The sequence below is a fragment of the Anomalospiza imberbis genome, chromosome 5 (genome assembly GCF_031753505.1).
Source record: "Anomalospiza imberbis isolate Cuckoo-Finch-1a 21T00152 chromosome 5, ASM3175350v1, whole genome shotgun sequence".
Lineage (NCBI taxonomy): Eukaryota > Metazoa > Chordata > Aves > Passeriformes > Viduidae > Anomalospiza > Anomalospiza imberbis.
Window position 1 is genome coordinate 58,776,616 of NC_089685.1, and position 20,304 is coordinate 58,796,919.

The window sequence follows — 20,304 nt, forward strand, 5'->3', positions numbered from 1 at the left end:
CCTGTGACTTTTTTTTTGGTGAAGCATTTCACAATACTCATGCATACAATACTCACAATACTCAACTGCTGCACACAGGGCACTTGTATTTTGGGCAAGGCAGCAAACACAGCACTGTGAGCTCAGGAAACAGCCTGAAACGTGGACAAAACACACCAATGGCTTCGAAAAGCCACATGAGCTGTTTCACAAATGTAACTTAGATATCCAGCAAATGCAAAAAGAACAACTTTGTTATGCTGTCTGGTCCAGAAAGCAATGCTTTTAGCATGTGTGGCTAATAGGAGTCTTAGCTGTGCTTGATCACTTCCCCCATAAGCTGTTTAAACATGAGGCATTAGGCTGGAAAGCTGAGCACTTTCACAGAGGATGGGGGTTAATAATTCACAGTGCAAAATCCTGTTTGATCTGCTGAGAAATTCAATCCAGCTAGAGCATAATTTTGTTTAATTGCATGGTGGGCGAGGAGGTTGCCAGAGGTGGGATGCTTCCCTCCTGGCTGACGTCAGGCTGCTGGAGCTGGCCCATGTGCCAGCACCTGGAGTTCTGCTGTCTCCCTTCCTCGTGGTCTGCTCCCTTTTGCTGTGTGTTTAACACACGCACGTGTATTCATGTCTGAGCTCCTTTTTCTCTGGCAGCTGCTGTAGGTGAGCTGTGGGTGAGTTTTTGGAAGTCTCCCAAGGCACAAATACTCCCAGCCCAACAGAAGGAGCCTCATTCTCCAGGTGGAGGCTCCCCAGCTGAGGAATGTGCCAATAATGAGAGAAGAGAAGCCAAGCTTTTCCCTGGTGTGTTGATGCACAGGTACACTCACTGCTGGGCTGAGGGCTGCCTGTCAAAGCCAAGAGCACAAGGGAGCTGTATAGGTAGGATTTTCCCTTGTGCACATCCCACACATGGCAATTCACTGTGTGCTTCCTTGCAATGTCTAGAGCTGCATCTTTGAGGAGAATGGAAAATTTGTCAAAATGTTGCTACTTTAACAGAAAGCTGGGTGAGTTCCCTTGTTCTTAATAGAATGTACCTTTCTTTTACTGCTGCTAATGCAGAAAGCAGCTGATCATATTTTGTGGGACTCACATTGTTTTTATAGTACTTTGCCTCTGGAATAAACCAGAGCATATTGCATGTCAAGAACGGCACAGATTTTATGGTGGAAGACAGGCCATGGATTCCCATGGATGCTCTTTCTTTCCTTCAGACCTCTGAGAGAAATTGAGTGCTGTACTGCGCCATCAGAGACAGAGTAGCTCCTCAAAAAGAGAAAGGATTTTCATTTGTCACTTTAAAGTGCATTCAACATGCACTTGCCTATTTGGATTGTTAAAGCCTTTCGTCAAACACTTGTGCAACACCTCATCGTAACCCACAACTGCAGCCCTTTGCTGTAATACAAACAGTGATGATAAATGAATGTCTGCCTTGGCAATATTGCTACAGTCTCCAATTCTGAGAAAGTGTTTTCATTTAGAGAAGAGAAATCAAATGGCAGATTCCACTGTCTCTCACCCTTCCTGTCTGTGAACAAGCTGGTCCTTGTTGTAAACCCTGTGTAACTTGCTCTGGGGGAGGAGGCACTGTGGAAGCCCCTCACCCTTGAAATAAGGGCAGCACGTCAGTAGTTACTTCTTGAGGATTTCTTTAGCTAGCTAGTTCAAAAGGAGAAAGAAAGAGTTTCTTGAAAACCAAATACAAAGTATTTTCTTGAAAACCAAATACAAAGTAGAAAGGCCAGAGCAGACAGAGGTGAAATGCATTACAAACATGATGCTCTTTCCAAACCCAGAATCACCAGCACAGAAGTAACAAAGTGTTCACCTTCCAAAGTCTGGCACTGTTTCCGTACATGATGCAGAGGGGATAGTCAGAATCCCTGGATAATCAGCTTCGTCAGCTGGGCTCTCACAAGGCAAACACTGCTTCATGAGACTGCTCAGCCTGAACTCACGTAACACCCTGGCTGAGACTAAGAAGGTGACTGGCATTGCTCAGAAGTACCTTACCAAAAATAAACATGCATGGTGCCATGGAGCCACTGCTCTTCAGTGCTGCTCTCAAGGCCTCACTGAGTTTCCTGGAGATACCAAAATCAGCCAGGAGGAAGAACTCATGGCCCACTGGCATGGTTGCACTGCTATGCTCTCTCAGGAAGGACCAGCCTTTAAGCTGGGGAAGTTTCCAGGCATGTATTTGTGTCCATGCTACAAAGAGCCACTGTAGAGCAATTTCTGAGAGAAATGGGTCACGATCTGGATGTGCGTGATTTATATGTTTAAAGTGAAGGTTGAGCTACCCCAGCCTAGGCCTCAGATGTGGGCCTCGGTGAGGCCTTGGAGCCTGTGGCGCAGTTAAGAATAAGTTTGTGGCGCAGTCAGAAATTATGTTAAGGTATAACACAATGTACTGAGCTATCTAGGTGTGAATTAGTATAGGTCTGCAGGGTGAAACTTTAGCCACCTTAAGACAGGAACAAACAATATTTGCTTGCCAATGAGAGTGTGCTCACGATTGTAAACTATCTAGAAGTGTATAAAAACTACTGTCTGCAAACGATAAAGGGAGAACGTCGGATTAACCATATTGGTTTGGATCTGCCTTTGTTCCTGTCCAGCTCACCTTCTTATTTTTGGTCCCTGCTTCAAGCCACGGACAGCAAGGGTTAGTAATATTCTTTCCTTGTTTTTCATGTCATACATACATCAGGGTATGATCATGAATTCATACACTAATTTTGTTCAGTGTCCTCACAGCCTTAGAGGAAGTAAAGGCAGGGAGCCTTTGCAAGCAGCATTTGATACCTGCAAACTTGTGGGTTGAGTCAGAGAGCTGGGATAAGTGAAAGGGATATCCCATCATTCCTAGAAATGTCCAAGTTAGAGACAGCAGAGGGATAGCCAAGACAGCAGGATGTGAGGAGTGCTTAGAGGAGTGGAGGAGTGAGGAGAGCATGGGTAGCCTTGCTTAAAGGAAGGTAAACTTCCTTTTTATATATCCCAGCTGTTGCTCCCTCAGCAAGTTCAGCTCACAGACCACAAAGTGCATGAGAGAACAGCAGCTGGGAGATATAAAGGCAGGGATTCAAATGAAGTGCGTGTATTTTAAAACATGAAAACACTGAAGCAGGGTCCAACCCCTCCTTGTCTTTTGCCCTGACCTGACTACCCCAGCACCATTAATCTCAAGGAAAAACTAGACTGGCCTTTGAGCTAGGGCTTTCCTCTCTGATTACAGTGTTTGGACTACACAGTGCCGGCTAAGCCCCAGATGCTGGAGCATCAAAGGCACGCCCATTCCCAGACGGAGGATGCCGCGTTAAAGGACTGCCACCTGGCAGCATCTCCAAGGAACTGCAAAAACACTTCGCAGAGACAGAGGTTAGGGAGCATCAGCCTGCAGGAGACTACACCCAGGAAAGAGAGATCAGTGTTGCTGACTGATGGAGCTGGCATTGAGGGGCTGCTGCTGTGATGAGAAGCACTAGGCCAGGGAAACATTCATGGTGACAACCTTATCAGGGACTTTCCCACTCACTTAAGAATTTGTTGTTCCTTTGAGAAAAATCCCACTGTTTTCCCTCTCTTACTTCAAGCGGCTGAAGATGCCTGGCTTAGTTGTACTCAGTCATGGCCTCTTTTTAGGTAAGAGCTAAGCTTTTGATTAGTGAAGATACACCTAAAAAGGTAGGTCTCACCTTGTCCCTACTCTTCTCGTTAAACAGAGAAGACCAAAGGTAACTACTGTACTGAAGAGTGGTGTGGGATGAACAGAAAAATAAAGTAATCTTTCTTGACGAAGACCCAATAACCCAACTTCTTCCACTTTGAAGTCTTCAATATTGCCCCCTTACCTGGGCTACTCTTTCCTTTTTTTGTCTTGCGACAAGCTGGCAGATGAAACAAGAGCATCTTCTCAACACATTCTCTGGATATTTCCCCCAGAGAAGACTCTCAGACAGGTTGCCTAAAGCTTTCTAAAACAGATGAATTTGAAAAGGAGCTACAAAAAGCAGGAAGTAATTTCTGTAACATTTCAAAAGACTTCAATTGGGAACACATTGGAAAGTTTACTCTGCTACCCAATATCATAGGAAACAAACTTCCAAAGTTTTGTTTGTAAAGAGACCTGCATGAACAAGACAAATTTGAAGCTTAGATGAGCCTGAGATCCTTTTGCCAATAGTTGTTGCTATGCTTAGCAGGTGAAGGGCCCTTCACAGGTAGTACAAAGTTTGGTAATCTTTTCATAATTCTTGTATAAATTTGCATACAGAGAAAAGCTCAAGAGAGATAGAGAGCTAGAGAGATTGAGTCACTTTTCATTTTTAGAGTCAGTACAGTGGATTAAGGTCCTGAATGACATCATTAACACACCTTCAGCTGTGACCTCATAGGTTCATTGCTAGCTATGACATCTTAGAAAAGCCTGCTTAGCCAAGAACCCCTACATATATTTATATATTAAAGCTATGAGGAAGTTGGTCAATGAATACCAAATGAACATTTTTTACCAAGAAAGTTATGAAAAATCCTGCTCTGCCATTCACACAAGTTGTCTGATAGGCACCAGCCGGGGGCCAGAGTTGGTTACCCAGATGTGAAAGCATCTGTGCACCCCCTGCAGATTATCTGTGATTCCCTGAGAATTGGAGCTGAATTCGTGGGGGATCACGGATGACTTACCAGTCCGTGTGCGCGTCATCGATCACCAGGAGGATCTTGGGTTTCTGTGCCACGGGGGGTGTGGGGCCAGCCGAGTGGTCGATCAGCCCCGCAGCCGCCTGCGTGGTTTGCTTCATGGCGCTGGAGATGGAGCTGAAGATGCTGCTGCCGGTAGAGGAGGAGTGTGAGGGCTGGGGTGGCTGCAGGTGCTTTCTCTCTGTGGCAGGAGAAACGGGGGAGCTCATGGAGCTGTCGGGGCGCTGCAAGTCCATCATGTAGCCATTGGGCAGATTTGCCACGAAGCTACTGTCTGAGAGACGCCGCCGGAGGAAATTCATCGTTGCAGTGTTGTGGGGAAACTTCCTCAGCAAGAGCAAGGCTGAACAGTGCTGTTACCAGTCTCTGTGTCAGTGTGGGTACCTCCTTAAAGTCCAGGCAGGCAGGCTTTGCCCCTTGAAATTCTGCTGGAGATATATGCCTAATTTTTTCAGCTATATTTTCCTTCTCTCCTGTGGGAAGAGAAACAAAGACATATATGTGAGATACATACTGTGGGACTGAGTTAAGTAACTTCCTTTTGGTCTTTTAGACAGGTACCTTAATCAACAAGAGAAGAAAGGACTGCTGGTTGCTATGCAGTGTACCACATTGCTACAGTCAAACAATTAGGACAAAATATATGTCACCATTCTCGTCCCCACACGTTTCCTGGTCAGTAGAGACCAGGCTGCACTAGCTGATTTTCTGTGGAGAAAGAAAAAATGACTCTGATAAATGTTAATTTTAAAATGAGAGGCATCTTATTTCTGGTATCTTGTTTGTTGAAAATTACAGAATAACCAGCAAATAACAACTTGTATCATCTTTGGTAGGCTTGTGAGCAAGGTTCTGAATGTAAGGAACAAATGATGGAAATTCAAATAGGATGTAACAAATAGCAAAAAAAATCCCATACGCATTTTGATCAAGCTCAGTGACAGAAATTACACTTTTCTGCCCCTCCTCCTCTCTGCAATCACTCTGAGCCAGGTCCTTACTGGTGGTTGGTTGGTAGATACTAGCAGGCTATCTGAATTTTAGAAATTCACTTGTAGGAATTTTGCAGGTACTCAAAACTAGAAACCTGGCTGTCTAATCTTCACACAGTTTTTTCCTCTGTCATTGGTGTTTTGGGTTTGTTTTGTTTCAATGAGAATTTGTTCTGCTCATCTCTTCAAGTGAGAAAACAAACATGGTGAAATAAAAGTATTTGACTCTTCTCCCTTGACTAGGATGACTTTGTTTTTACTCAGAATACTAAGTATTTCAGCAATTAAATAATCTCACAGTTAAAAAAAAAATCACCTCTAGGTACACCCCAGAAGACAGACTTCCACAGAAATTTCCTGAGAAATTTATATCTGCTAAGACAGCCTTTGAGTCTTGGTTGGTGAGATTTAGGGGGAAAACAAAAGAAAATTTTTACTGGTAAAACATATACCTTTTTCAAGACATACATACTTGCAGTAACAAAAAAGAGTGTTCTTCCACACATCAAGTGAGATGAGTCTCATGCATCCGTGGTATGATTATTTAAATTATGCCTTACCCCCTTCAAGCCTCTTTGAATGACCTCCTGCAAATACTGGAGCTGCTTGCCTTCACCTGGTTTGGTCTCCCTTACTGCTCACCCTCTTGTCCCAAACTCTATTGCCTCCTGATGGCAGAAAATTGTCTTTTCCCAGTTGTCCAAGAGAACTAACTAATTATGAATCTCCCTCCTGGAGCTGTGGGTGAGAGCTCATGGAGCAACCAAACATTTTTTTTTTTTTTTTTTAATAAGCTCTCATTTATTTTCAGCCACAGGGATTTATAAAGCTTTACTGACAAAGGAGTCAGACCTGTCCATGTCTGTATCTCTTGTAGCCCCCAAACCCTTAGAGAGGCTCACATGAGCCTAATGGAAGTAAGCAAGCTACAAAAAGCCCCTAGACACATCCTGAAATCTCATAGTCCATCACCACCCTGACTCTGCGGGCATAGGATCCATCTGGAGCAGAGGGCTCCCTCCTGGAGCTGCTGACACTGGCTTACTAGAATAATTTTTCTTTTGATTTCTAAGCCCTGGAAGTGCAAGTCCTCTGACTTTGCTGAAGCCTGGAGGTAGTCTTTTCCCAGGGAATGGCTCAGGAAATCTTTAATGACTTCCTGCCACATTCACAGTCGATAATGTATCTCGGGGTATTATGCTGACTTCCTGCCTGGTCCCGGTGCACCCGGTGACTGCACAACATCAGCAGACACACACCAGGGAGCACTTCAGTAGCACTGCCTGCAGGAATTGTTCCAAAAAGCAGGTAATGGAGAGTACCCATGAACTGTGAGCTAGCTACTCACCTCATATATGCACCCACACAATACTTGTCCTGCTGCAGGAATGGTGAGTGCCAGCACTGAGCCATCCACTGTTACCTGTCCAGGATGACCTGGGTGGAACAGCCCACAAAGGCTTTGGGGCATTTATATACCACAGACTGGGTAAAAATGTGCTGTGCTGTCCACTGCTCAGGAACCTGTGTTTTCTGCTTGCATAACACGAATAAGAAAAATCCCTTCCCCTGACTGACAATCTATTTAGGAGTAGGTGCAGTCCTGGTTAAAGAGGAGCATCCCAGAGATCTGTCTACTGTCAGAAGGCCTCCAAATAAGTACCCCATTACTGTGAGCAGCTATCAGGCATGCTCTCTTCTAGGGCCTTGGTGTTAACTGGCAAGACATGGGGCATACATTTGATACTGGTCTTGGGAGAAGCACCTGCAGCAGAAGTTTCCTATTCTTTGCATGACCTGCACAACATCACAGAGCTGCTGGTTCCTGCCGTGGCAGCTCTCAGCCACGGGAGGGAACCTGCCCCCAGCCATACATGCTGGACAAGGCTCTTGTCACAAGCCAGTATCCTTGGGACAGAGCCTATAAGGACTTGCATTATTGTGAAGGTGCTTCTTCCCCTCTACCAGGTGTTTGCATAGCTGCTTCCTCCCCTGAGAGGTTTGCACTCTCCAAATGAACCTGGGTAACTTGCAAAGCATCACCAAGTAAATAAATGGGCAAATGTCTCTGCTGGGCCTGGCAGTGAGGGAAGAACAGCATGGAGGCTTATGACCCCGGGTGTCCCAAGGCTGGGTCGGGCCAGAGTATTCTATGAGGTGCATGGAAGGCACACAGTTTTCTTCTGCAAGGGGGCTTCCCAAATTGTGCCCAGTGCTTGCATTAAACAAATTATCATACTTAGTGCAAGGCCATGACCACTCTCCTCCTGGACCCTTTTAAACAGTAATATTTTCAGTGACCTGTCATTTTTCTCCACCAGGCATTTCATAGTGGGAGTTGTTGCCCAGAAGATGCTGGGAGCTGGCAAAATTGTCTAGAGAGTTTGGAACCTTGTACTTAATCTGGTCTTTCCCTCTGCTGGTTGGCATAGCCTCCACTATCTGCTAAGACTGGACTGCATGCCGTTGGCTTGGGGAGGAAGGAGAGGAAACCTAAGCACTGATGTCACAGGGAAATCTCCCTCTGGCAAAGCACACGGAGGTTAAAATCAGTGGATGACACTGCTGCAGCAGAGAGCAATGCCTGGCTCCACTCTGGGGTTCCCATCAGGAACCTCAACTTTGGGCATTTCGGAGTGATGGTTCTCCTCTCATTACACACATTTTTCTAGTGATCTGGCTAATGTAACTAAAAAAGATTTTATCCTTTTTTTTTTTTTTTTTTTTTTTTTTTTGCTTCACTGTATCATTTGTCAATTGCCAATAGTGCCACTGCAGAGATCTTCTCTGCAATGGGAGCAGTGCAAACTGCCAGGAGCTTTTCTGCCAGCACTTTACACTGCTTTGATTGCTGGAAAACCTCATACTCTGCTTTTGCATCACTCACACTTACTGTTATTTAACTTTCAGAAGTAGGTATTTTCATACAGGCACAGGCTGAGTAGGTTAGGACCTCATTTTCCTACTGCTTGAAACTCTCTGTGGACTTCCTGAGGGCTCAGCCTGTCAGGCCAAATCTGGCTCTGTAGTTCTTATGCAGCACAGCATCCACCCAGTGTGTGCACAGATCTTACCCTGGCAAGTGAGCAGGGCTGCAATTTTAACAAATGCAGGAGCCTACACCTCCATCAGAAGCAAGACAGATCTGCTGAGTGGTTTTTTTTGTCACTCCAGAGCCACAGGCAGGAGAACTGCTGGCTCTACACCATCGAGTCATATGTTCCCTGTGTGCACCAGTCTTCCTATGGCTCACACGGAGACACATCCCCTACTTAATGCTGTGCCAGGCACAAACATGCCTGCAGGAAGGGAGCTCCCTGCACAGCTGGAAATACAGCCCATGGGCTGCTTCCAGACCAAGCAACAGCTCCTGTGGAGTTCCTCAAGTTGCAAGACAATCAGCTGCTTCTCACCAAGCAGGAGACATCTGCTGCTGAGTGAAACAGCTGCTCCTGAAAACTGGCTGGGAAAAAACAGCATCTGGGCCATGGAGCTGCAGGCTAGGGATCTGGTCTATACTGCAGGGTGAGGAAATAGTAACCGAGGCACAGGAGAATGAGTGAGTCCTGAGGAAAGAGAGCAGGCAAGAGAGACGGGGAGAGGAGCAGGAGGAGGAGGAGAAGTCACTAGCAGAAAGGGAGGAAGCAAGCAAGAATAGGCTTAACCAGCAGACAATGCAGGAACACACAGAAATCCCAACAATGTGAGCACCATCAGGGAATCAAAAGGGAACAACGTGAGCAACTAAATGAGGCAAGAAGGTCAATTAGAGCTGACCTTGAAAACAACAGCCAAGAGGCTGGCACTGTCAGCCTCTTACACACAGCTAAACTTCCTGGCTGATATTTTTGGAAGAGCAAGGGAGGATATGCAATGTACTCACTCAGCACACTGACAGCAGCCACGCACCTACCTGCTTTCTCTCAAGGATATACTCCATGGAGACACAAGTTATCTCAGAAAACCTGTTGACATGTGTTAGAAAATAAGAACAGAATGTTCACTTAAACCTCTTGTTGGGTTATTTTCTGATGTGCAGTAGTGTCTGGAGGGAACCCAGCTCAGCTGGCTGATAGCTGTTACTTAGATTTCCCCTGAGCTTGTTATCTCATGCTGTCAGGTAATGAAATGACACAACCACACCAACCTGCATCTCATTACTGCTCTTGACAGAGCAACGCTGGGGGCAGCAGGATGGAAAAACACTGCTGAGGGATTATCCTCCCACCTGACCGTTAGGGAGTGCACTCTTCTTTCTGCTCCATGGTGGGTGGGAAGGTGAGGGGATGCTCCTCACCTGGCAACAACCATTGACTTTCACCCCTCACATCCATTTTGCAGATCATCTTCAGCATACATTCAAGTCTTAATACATTCCCATGGATCCCTTTCTGCCTTCAGGAATACTGACATTATGTGAGAGTCAACCTCTGTGGAGGGACAGCCGTGTTAGGAAACTCATAATCCAGCTGGATGCCTTTCCACACACAGTATATTTTTTAAAACTGTATTTTCCACATTTCTAGTATATTTCAAAGAGGGAAGCAAGAGGTTATTTATTTTTGTTAAGCTTTCAGTGTTTCACCCTGAATGGCTTCAGCATCTCAAGCTTGGCATAACTTGGCACTTCTTGGAAAGAACTGAAAGCACAATAAAACAAATTGTTCTAAAATTATTTAGAATTTTTGTTGGATTTTTATTTCATTTGCCACAGTCCTGGGTTCAAGAGGTTCACATGTTTAAACATTTCTTGGTATTTTTCAGCAACAGCTGAAATTCCATAATCAGCAAATTACAACAATATGGGTTTAAAAAAATGAAAGGAAAAGGATACCCCACCAAATACTCCGTGTTTTGTAAACCTGAAGCACATACAAAAAGCATAAGAGTTGGAAAGACTGTATGCCAGCCCAAAGAACAGAGGGAAGCAGAGTTTCCATGTTGGTTTTCAGTTTGCAGAGCTTTCCCAAACACCAGCTACAGAATACAGCTCTAATGTAGACACTGGTTTAAATTTTCCAGAGCATGTAAAACTACAGCACAGATTCCACTGACACCAGCAGAGCCATATGGTGTCTTTTGAGCCAGTTGCAAGAAGTCAGAAGCCTGTAGCTGCAGGGGATGTCAGGGCAGGGAAGCAGAAAGAGCTATCAGGAGAATAATCCTACTCGGAGCCCGAGTCTCCTGCTGTGTGTTAGACAGCAGCTCACCAGAATCAGAGAATGGCCTGGGCTGGAAGGGATTCTAAGGATCATCTAGTTCCACCCATCCTTCTGTGGATTTCCACAAGAAGTCAGTCTCTTGTGCATTCGATTTCTCTGCTCAAACAGAGAGGTTGTCAGAGATGGCAGGATGTCTCTCTGTCAGAATCGAAGCACTTCACAAGGTTCAACATGCTTCACTGAGCCACAGAAGCACATTAAGGTGCAATGATTCCATTGTCTTATTGCTGCTTTCCTGTAGATCTTTAAAAAATGCTCTCTGCCTGTTTGGGTGGTTATTTAACTGGAAGTCTAAGTTTCACAAATCTTATCTGTATTTTCCTTTTGCAAAGCTTCCAGAGCTTTCTACATAGCAGTTTCATGGTAGCAGGGCTGCCTTATCTCCTGAAGATAGTGGGGGTATGCATATCAAACCAAGTGCAAATGGGACCATATCCCAAAAGCTACACTCTCTTTTGCACAGCAAATGAGTAAATCTGCTTCCTCTTTTGCCTATTATTTCATAATGGCAAGTGAGGAAAAGAAGATGGGGAAAAACAATCTGAAGTGAAAAAAAATGCCTCTGTAAGATCATCAGACTTTCAAGTAGATTGCAAAGGAAGATGACTAAAGCCATGAACAATTGTGAAAAATTTTCTAGCAAAAATAAATCTGAATATTATGATAATACTCTCTGGCTTTAATATCCCCCAAGAACAAATTACAACGTGCTACTTCTTGGAAACAATATATTATTTCATCATTTTAGTCTTACTTTGGAAATCCTGTTGGCACCTAATGGCTGCAGTGTTGTCTCAGTTGTAATATCCTCTTGTCAATGAGCTTATGGAGGCCTTTTGTGGCCTGTCTGTTCAACATCAGTAATTGGTTATCAGCAAAGCCAGACCCAGCACAACTGGAGCAAGCACTGTGTCTAATCCTTGAATCTCACAGAGTCATCTCCATGTCAAAGTCAGTTGAGTTTGCATCCTGGCTCCATTTCTTATTTCCCAGGAGTGCTGTGGTCATTCCTACCCCAAGCAATAGTGACACTAATGCTTCCATTAAGGCTGATAGTTACACACATTCCAAAGTGGCTCCTCACGGTGATAGTAAAGGAAAGCAGGAGACACCGGCACAAACCAGAGAACTTACAGAGATAAATGCTCTGCATATTAAGTGGATGAAATCGTAAGAAGGAAGTAAGCAGGGCTTGGAAGGCCCTGTCTTTTTCCTTCCTAATCTTGGATCTGATGCAGTTCATGTTGTGTGTTGTGAGACATGCTTCAAGTTTCCTGCAGCAACGGCGCAAGTCCTGATTTCATGGTGATAAGAGTGAAACCAGATATGCCATTAATAGAGCAGGGATTTCCTTCAGCTGAGAGGCGTGCTGCTTTGAAGAGTGCTGATCTGAATAAAATCAAGAAGCTGGGTGTATTTAATATGTAGGGCCTGCCAATATGCATTAGGGCTCAGGCAGATAAGAGATGCCTCAGGGACTGACAACTCACAGGGTCTCAAAGGAAACTGCAGCAGCTTGCCCAGTGCTAATGGGGCTCATGTCTTGATTGTGATCACTTCCTCATTCCTGTGCCATTTTCTTTCTACTCTATTTCAGTTCTGCCACAATAGACTGGTTATTCAAAATGCTTGTAAACAAAATATTTCATTACCATAAAGTGAACTAGATATGTTGTAGGGAAAAAAGTGCTATAGGCTGTGAAACAGGAAGAAACAATTAACTAAGAGATTATAATATACATCAAATAGATAATTAATAGTTAACTGATAGTGATAAGAAGGATTATCACTACACAGTGATAAGTGATAAGAAGGATAAGAAGGATTATGTAACACATGTTTGGAGCACAAATTGTATTACTTTTGATATGTTTATAAGACAAAAATCTATTGCATATTTCCAAATAAAAAAATCTTCAAACACAACTTCATAATTCTTGCATCTATGCTTCTAATTCATTTTAAGCTGACACAGAAACTCAATTTCTTTCCCAAATGTTCGATGCTTCTAGAGGTTAAAAAGTCTTCCTTCAAACATTTGAAGTCCTCCAAATTATCTGCAGTACTAACATGTTCCATCTAAGCTTTGCTGCCATTTCCATCTGCCTCATTTCTTTCTCTTGCATCATTCTAGGCACTAGTATATTCCAGTTTCCCATATTTTCCCCATATGGCAAGGAAACCCTTATCGTATACTTGAGATTTACTTCACCTGATGGTGTGAACAGCAGATACCTGGAGAAATAAAACCTGTAATTTGCCTTTGTGTAGCTCATTTGCTTTCTAACCATATGTGCCCATCTCATGTAGCAATACAAAGACTAAGCCAAGAATTGGAGCATGCTTACTGATTTCTTTTGATGATGGAAGAGAAAGACAATGTTTTATTGCATTCTGGGCAAGAGTTGTGACACAACAGTAAGACAGCTTGATGCCAATTCTTTCGTGTAATGTAGAAGTGGTGGGAGATTGACTGGCTGGACTATTCCTGCCAAAGAGACAGAGAAAATGAGGATTGGTAGACTTTCTACTGGAGCATTGCAGGGGTTGTCTCAAGCTCTGTGATAGCCAACCCAAACCATGCTGAACATTTGTAGGAGATTTTTTTCTTCACTTTTTTTCATCTTTAGTATTGATCACATGGAGACACATGAAAAGATGTGTGGGATGGTGGAACATGTCCCTTTTGCTCTCACCATGTACCCACACACTTCTCACCTCAGCAAGAGCACATTCCCCTCTCCCAGAGCTGGACTGAGCACCCCAGTCTTTGTGATGTTGCCAGTGCCTGCTTCCCTGTTGCAATCTCAAAAATGTGCATGGAATGGCTAGCATGGCTGCAGGTTGGAGAGATGCAAGCCAAACATATTTGTTGTACCAGCAGAAGCCCCTGCAGGACAGTCAGGGGGTAGGTGTTTAGCTCCCTTACAATAAAGAATCTGGAAAAGTTTTGAAGGCCATTTATGAATTTATGTTTTCTCTGTAGGGACACTGTGTTGTTAAAGAGTTGCATCACCAGAGGTGCACTTCTAAGATTAGAAAATAGCTTTTAAAAAGTTAGTGATAAATTTTACCACTACCTTATTTCACTAACTCTCTTTTATCTGGCTGTCTTCTCTCCCAGTTCCTGCCTGCTCTCCTATCCAGCCTTGGTACTTATGCTGGACGATGTAGGAGCCGTCCGCAACTGGCTCCAAACACAAGATACTGTGTTTAGACAAAAAGCATCAGAACATACAATACATGGGTGTAGGCACTGGATTAGATTCTGGACCCAGAAAAAGTTCTGAGAGATCAGGCTAGTGGGCTGTGCCCAGAGATGGAAATAAAGCACAATTTTTTTAACAGACTTCTGCTATCAGCTTAGGGAAAGGTCATGCAGTGTCAGTGCCTTGGTTTCCTATTTAAGAAGACAAAGTTGATTTGGCAGAGATCTTGCAAGGGTCAGCTCATACACCTCCATGCTGCACCTCTGAGCCAAGAACAGGCAGCTTCAAGAGCTCTGCTTCCCCTGCTCATCAATAGCTGAATTACAAAGCTTTTAAGAGTTACCAGAGTGGCCAACCTTATTTAAGAAACCAGCCACCAAACCTTTCAAGACCTGGAGAGTATATATAGCCGCCATGAGTGGGGGAAAAAACGAAAAAGCTTTCTTGGAGGAAAAAGCGGCACTTAGACCATTTTGTAACAGGGAACACAAAGGATGAATCTGCACAGCAATTTTAGGTTCTCCTTCTGTGCTTTGAGAAGTTCTGTCTCAAGGAAAGGAGAGAAGGAAGGGGAAGAGGGGAAGAGAACATGTAGCAGCTCTGCAGCTGGACAGCCACAGCAGGCACTGTGAGAGGAACTCAAGCCACAGGCACCGATGTGAGCTCTTGCTGGGTGCACACACAACTATGGTGTGAATTACTGCTCACAGAGAGCACGAGCATTGCAGCAGGCAGAACAGAAATGGGACATCCTACAAGCCTCACAGGGAAGTTATCTGAGAGCCACTCTGGAGCCTCCCTTTCCACATCTGTGTCCTGACTAGCAGGACAGGTAGGCAGTCACTGCTTGTGTACAATTGTACGACAGAAGCAGCATTGCAAAGTATTCCTATTCTTCTCTGGGGCAATCTGCGTTTTTCAGAGCTAAGTAGTGCTGTCCCACATGACTGAAGCTTACAGACAAAAGCCAATTTTATTCTGGATATACATTTATAAAACAAAAAGATGTGCCCAAGAGTGAACTGCAGTATCAGCTGAAGAATCCAAACCAAACTCCACAGAGTTCCGAGTAACAGCTGGAGAGTTGCCTTGCTGTGCTAGGTTTATTTCCAGCTCTTGCCCAGACAGAGTGCCTGTGTTCTCAGGATCATTAAGGCCAGAAAGTTTGAAATTTTCTGGCCACCTGTGAACAAATGCCTCTCTTTGTTATCACTATGAAGGCACAAAATTGGTTAAAAAACCAAACCAAACCCAACCAGACCACAAACCCCAGAGTATAACTTCCTGGCTTCAAGATTTCTGTGGCTGGCATAGATAGCATGGTGTTAAATAAAGCAGGCTGAGGAAGTGTTTATTCCCTGCAGCTTTGCAGAGGCACTCACCCTGGCCTCCTCCTGTTCAGATGACAAGCCAAAATCTGCCTGTGCTTACACTTACATATCCAGTGTTTGCCAAAGGTTTGACCTGAAGGGCAGAGCTGATATTCCTGCATGTTGCAGTACAGCAGCCAGTTCGCTAAAACACAAAAAACATTGTGCTTTATTTCAAGACTGCACACACAAAAGAAAACCAATCTTTGGGTTTTTGTGGATCAAAAGACCTGTTCCTCTCTCTATTTTTTCTAAAGGACTTTAAGCAAGTCACTAACTGTATAAATAAAGCATTGAAAGGTTAAATTGGGTCACAGTTTAGAAAGACTGATCTCTGCGGTGATATAAATACAGATTGCAGAGGTGTTCAATAATATACAATGTAAGTACAGCAACTCTTTAAAATTAAATCTACCTGAAAAACATATTCCAAAATTACAGAATCACTAGGTTGGAAGAGACCTTCAAGATCACTGAGTCCAACCCGTTCCCTGACACCTCAACTAAACCATGGCACTGAGTGCCACATCCAGTCTTTTTTTAAACACATCCAGGGATGGTGACTCCACCACCTCCCCGGACAGACCATTCCAGTACTTTATCACTCTTTCAGTGAATTTTTTTTTCGTAATATCCAACGTATATTTCCCTTGGTGCAGCTTGAAACTGTGTCCTCTCGTTCTGTCAGTTGCTGCCTGGAGAAAGAGACCAATCCCCACCTGACTACAACTACCCTTTAGGAAGATGTAGAGAGTGATAAGGTCACCTCTGAGTCTCCTTTTCTCCAGGCTAAACAACCCCAGCTCCCTCAGCCATTCCTCATAGGGTTTGTGTTCCAAGCCCCTCACCAGCCTCATTGCCTCCTCTGGACACGCTCAAGCGTCTCAACGTCCTTCCTAAACTGAGGGGCCAGACCTGGACACAGCACTCAAGATGTGCCCTCACCAGTGCCAAGTACAGGGGAAGGATGACCTCCCTGCGCCTGCTGGCCACACTATTCCTGAACACAGGCCAGGATGCTGTTGGCCTTCTTGGCCACCAGGGCATACTGCTGGCTCATGTCCAGTCGGCTGTCACCAGTACCCCCAGGTCCCTTTCTGCCTGGGCACTGTCCAGTCACTCTGCCCCCAGCCTATAATGCTGCAGGGGGTTATTGTGGCCAAAATGCAGGCCTTGGCACCTGGACTTATTAAACTTCATCTTGTTAGACTCTGCCCATCCATGTAATCATTCCAGGTTTCTCTGCAGAGCCCTCCTACCTTCCAGCAGATTGACACACACTCCCAGCTTAGTGTCATCTGCAAATTTACTAATGAAAGACTCAAAACCCTCATCCATGTAGTCAGTAAAAATACTGAACAGAACTGGTCCCAGCACAGAGCCCTGAGGGACACCACTGGTGACTGGCCTCAGCTGGATGCAGCACTGTTCACCACCACTCTCTGGGCCCGGCCATCCAGCCAGTTCCTAACCCAGCAAAGAGTGCTCCTGTCCAAGCCATGGGCTGCCAGCCTTTCCAGGAATGTGCTGTGGGAGACAGTGTCACAGGCCTTGCTTAAGTCCAAACAGACAACATCCACAGCCTTTCCTGCATCCACCAGGCAAGTCACCTGGTCATAAAAAGAGATCAAGTTGGTCAAACAAGACCTACCCCTCCTAAACCCATGCTGGCTGGGTCTGATACCCTGGCCATCCTGTAAGTGCTGCGTGATGAGACTCAGTATAAATTGCTCCATTATCTTGCCAGGTACTGAGGTCAGGCTGACTGGTCTATAATTACTAGGACCCTCCTTCCCACCCTTTTTGTGAATGGGTGTCACATTGGCCAGCTTCCAGTAACCTGGAACCTCACCAGTGAGCCAGGACTGTTGGTAAATGATGGAGAGCTGCTTCACAAGCTCATCTGCCAGCTCTCTCACCACCCTGGGATGGATCCCATCTGGTCCCATGGATTTATGAATATCCAAACATCTCAGAAGTTTTCTGATTGTGTCCTTTTGGATAATGGGGGATCATTCTGTTCCCTGGCACCATCAAGCAACACAAGAGGACGGTTGTCCTGGGGACAAGCCGTCTTCCCACTAAAGACTGAGGCAAAGAAGGCGTTACTTGTTAACATGGAAGGATATACAGAGTTCTCAGCTCAAATGAGCACTGCTAATGTCACTGGAGTCCAGTTTCAGAGCTGATTACTGCAAAAACTGTTGTTGATGCCCAGAAGATGATAGTGATAATGCATAAGAAATTAGTGTATGGATGATCTTTTATAAATAAGCCAGGTTAGACACAAGGAGTTCTGTCCCCTTTTTTATCTACTTCCGTGCAAAAACAGTAACCAAGCATGTCCTGGTGATGGAATTATAACATCTGCTATCATCACTGAACTTCATCAAAGTATTGAATCACCTTTACGTGTTGGCGGCTGGCCCTGCACATCCACATGTGTTTTCCTAAGAGTTGCATGAGTGATCCTGGTTAAATCACTACATATTGGAACACAAATGTAAAACCAGGACAAGAAAGGGCCATATTGTGAGCAAAAATAATGTACACAGCACGATAACAAATATATAGAAGTCCTTCACTATCATCAGCTTAATCAGTCTTGCTTCAGCTCTCCATCATTAGTATCTCATTTCTGAAAGAGGATAATTGCTTTGGATCTCTTCAATTACCACTAAAGCACTGCAGAGCACTTGTAAAAATCAAATGAATTTGAAGACTAGGATCATTGAGCTTGTCCTCCCACTAGTGCAGCTTGTGTAGTTTCTCCTATCTCCTCCCATCACGAGTTTATAATTTCTGATTGAAAAAACAACTCCAAGGCTAGTTTGTAAATACTCACCAGCTGGTCCAAACCAGTCCTGTAGTTAAGCCATAGTCCCTGCAGCAAGAGCAAAGCAACACCTCCTTGAAAGCCCGAGTGAAGAAAACAGTGTTTCCTCCTGACTTCAGCAAGGATTGTGTGACCATATGATACCCCAATGCAAAGTCACTTGCTTAAGCATCCCAGGAGAGCTCAGATGTTCATGCTGTAAACCAGAAGCTCTCTCCTGGGCAGCTAAATCTTGAGCAGCAGCTGCTGACAGTGCAGGGCTAGGCAGTGCCTGGCAGCAATCTTACCTGAGCTGATTTTTTTGGTTTGTTGAAAATCTAATAAAAAATATTGCCAAGTGATGCAGGAGATGGCAGCTCATTTGTTATTCATTGCAGATGATTATTGAATAGGGCCCTGAGCAACATGACCTAGTGTAAGTTGTCCCTGTCCATGGTGGTGGGGGTTGGAATTAGGTCATCTTTAAGGTCTCTTTCAACTCAAGACATTCTATGATTCTATTCTTATTTCACCTCTTCCATCAGCTGCTACCCCTGACCATACCACAAAACAGGCAGGTGCTGTTCTTTCCTAAAAAAAATCAGAGTTTTTCTTACCTGCCCATTGCCTTTGTTGCCCTATCACTAAGCATGAAAACATGCACTTAGGAATTAAGAAAACTAAAGAGTCTATTAATTCTTCACCACCTACTCTGTTCTTTGAAAATATACTGGTCTTACAGCATTGTGTGAGGTAATCAGCTATTGCTTCTATTAGCAGAACAGGGCATAGTAAAAAACTGTAGCAATGCTACTTATTTAACTGGAAACTATCTCAGAAAGCAGAAAGTCAATTCTTTCCCTTCTAGCTCAAGCAAAATTCTCATCAACTTCTAAGGGCTTCTCTCTGAAATGAAAAAACTTTGGAAGTTAGAAATGACCCCTCTCTCATCCTGATAATGGTGGAAGGCAGGTGGTCTTGCACAGCTGGCATGATTTTTGCAAGAGATATCAGCTGTGACTTTGCAAGGTCTGAGTTTGCCCTGGGTGACTAAAGGCACTGTCCTGCTCTGAGGGTCAAGCCTGAGGAGGAGACAGTCTGACCACGGGGCTCAGCAGAAGAAAGAGGTGGCACTTTCCTTCAAGAAAGAAGCATGACTTGTAAAGCCAGAGGTCTGTGAACTGTGACCAAGAGTCAGAGACATCAAAGAATCTTCCCTGGAAAAGCCTGCCTGCACATTAATAGGAATTGTCAGCTCCAGCTCTTGACAGGCACCATCCTCTCCTATGCCCTGTGTTTCTCAGTAGCTGGTGCCTTGAATGGCCTCAAGAAACTCTCATATGTGAAACTGCCCCTGTGGGGAACAGCGTGGGAAGCCCTGACTAGAAAGGCTCTGCTGAATTATTAAGGTTGCCCAGGGTGAACCAAGGTAACCTTCATGTGGATTCCTGTCAGCCTCTTTCAGTTTTATTATAAAGCAGCAACCCCCTACCTCGCCTACTCCTCTCTCTCCTGCTAAAAGAAACTTCACAAGACTGTTGAAGTAAGAAAGTCTGCCCAAAAGATTAACTAAATACACACAGAGGCCTATTTTAGATAGAACATCAAGCTAAATACAGCAGCCTTGAGCTGCTGGAGGGAGAGCAGTGTTTCATCCAACCCCTCTTGCCAAAGTGCAATCAATGCTTTTGCGAACATACAGGGAAATACAGGCACTGAGTCTCATTCTTTAAGCAGTAAATAAAAAAACTTTGGGGCTAAAAAAAGAATAAATGCTTCCTAGCTGGTCACATAATTTGGTTTTGTCAAGCCCACTTCAGAAAACAGCCATGCACCACGTGTGTTTCCCTGCCCACACACTGTGTCCACAGTCCACGGCAGCTGCCAGTGATGGGCACAGTACATCAGAAGTGTGTGTGGTGACTCAGGGACAGAAACACAGGGTACTATCACCTCTGGCACCATGGGGTCATCCTTTATCCCAAATTTCCATTTTACTGTT

General features: G+C 44.5%; 1 protein-coding gene across 7 annotated transcripts in view; it reads right to left on the minus strand.

The window, feature by feature from the left end:
• The window catches only part of SYN3 (synapsin III), a 247,411-nt gene that overhangs the window by 166,333 nt on the left and 60,774 nt on the right, over positions 1-20,304 (minus strand). For all 7 annotated transcript variants that reach the window (XM_068191089.1, XM_068191091.1, XM_068191088.1 and 4 more), the window contains one exon: positions 4,680-5,167. In XM_068191089.1, the coding sequence (XP_068047190.1) occupies positions 4,680-4,996 (317 nt within the window). In that variant the 5' untranslated portion in view covers positions 4,997-5,167. The remainder of the gene's footprint in view (positions 1-4,679; positions 5,168-20,304) is intronic.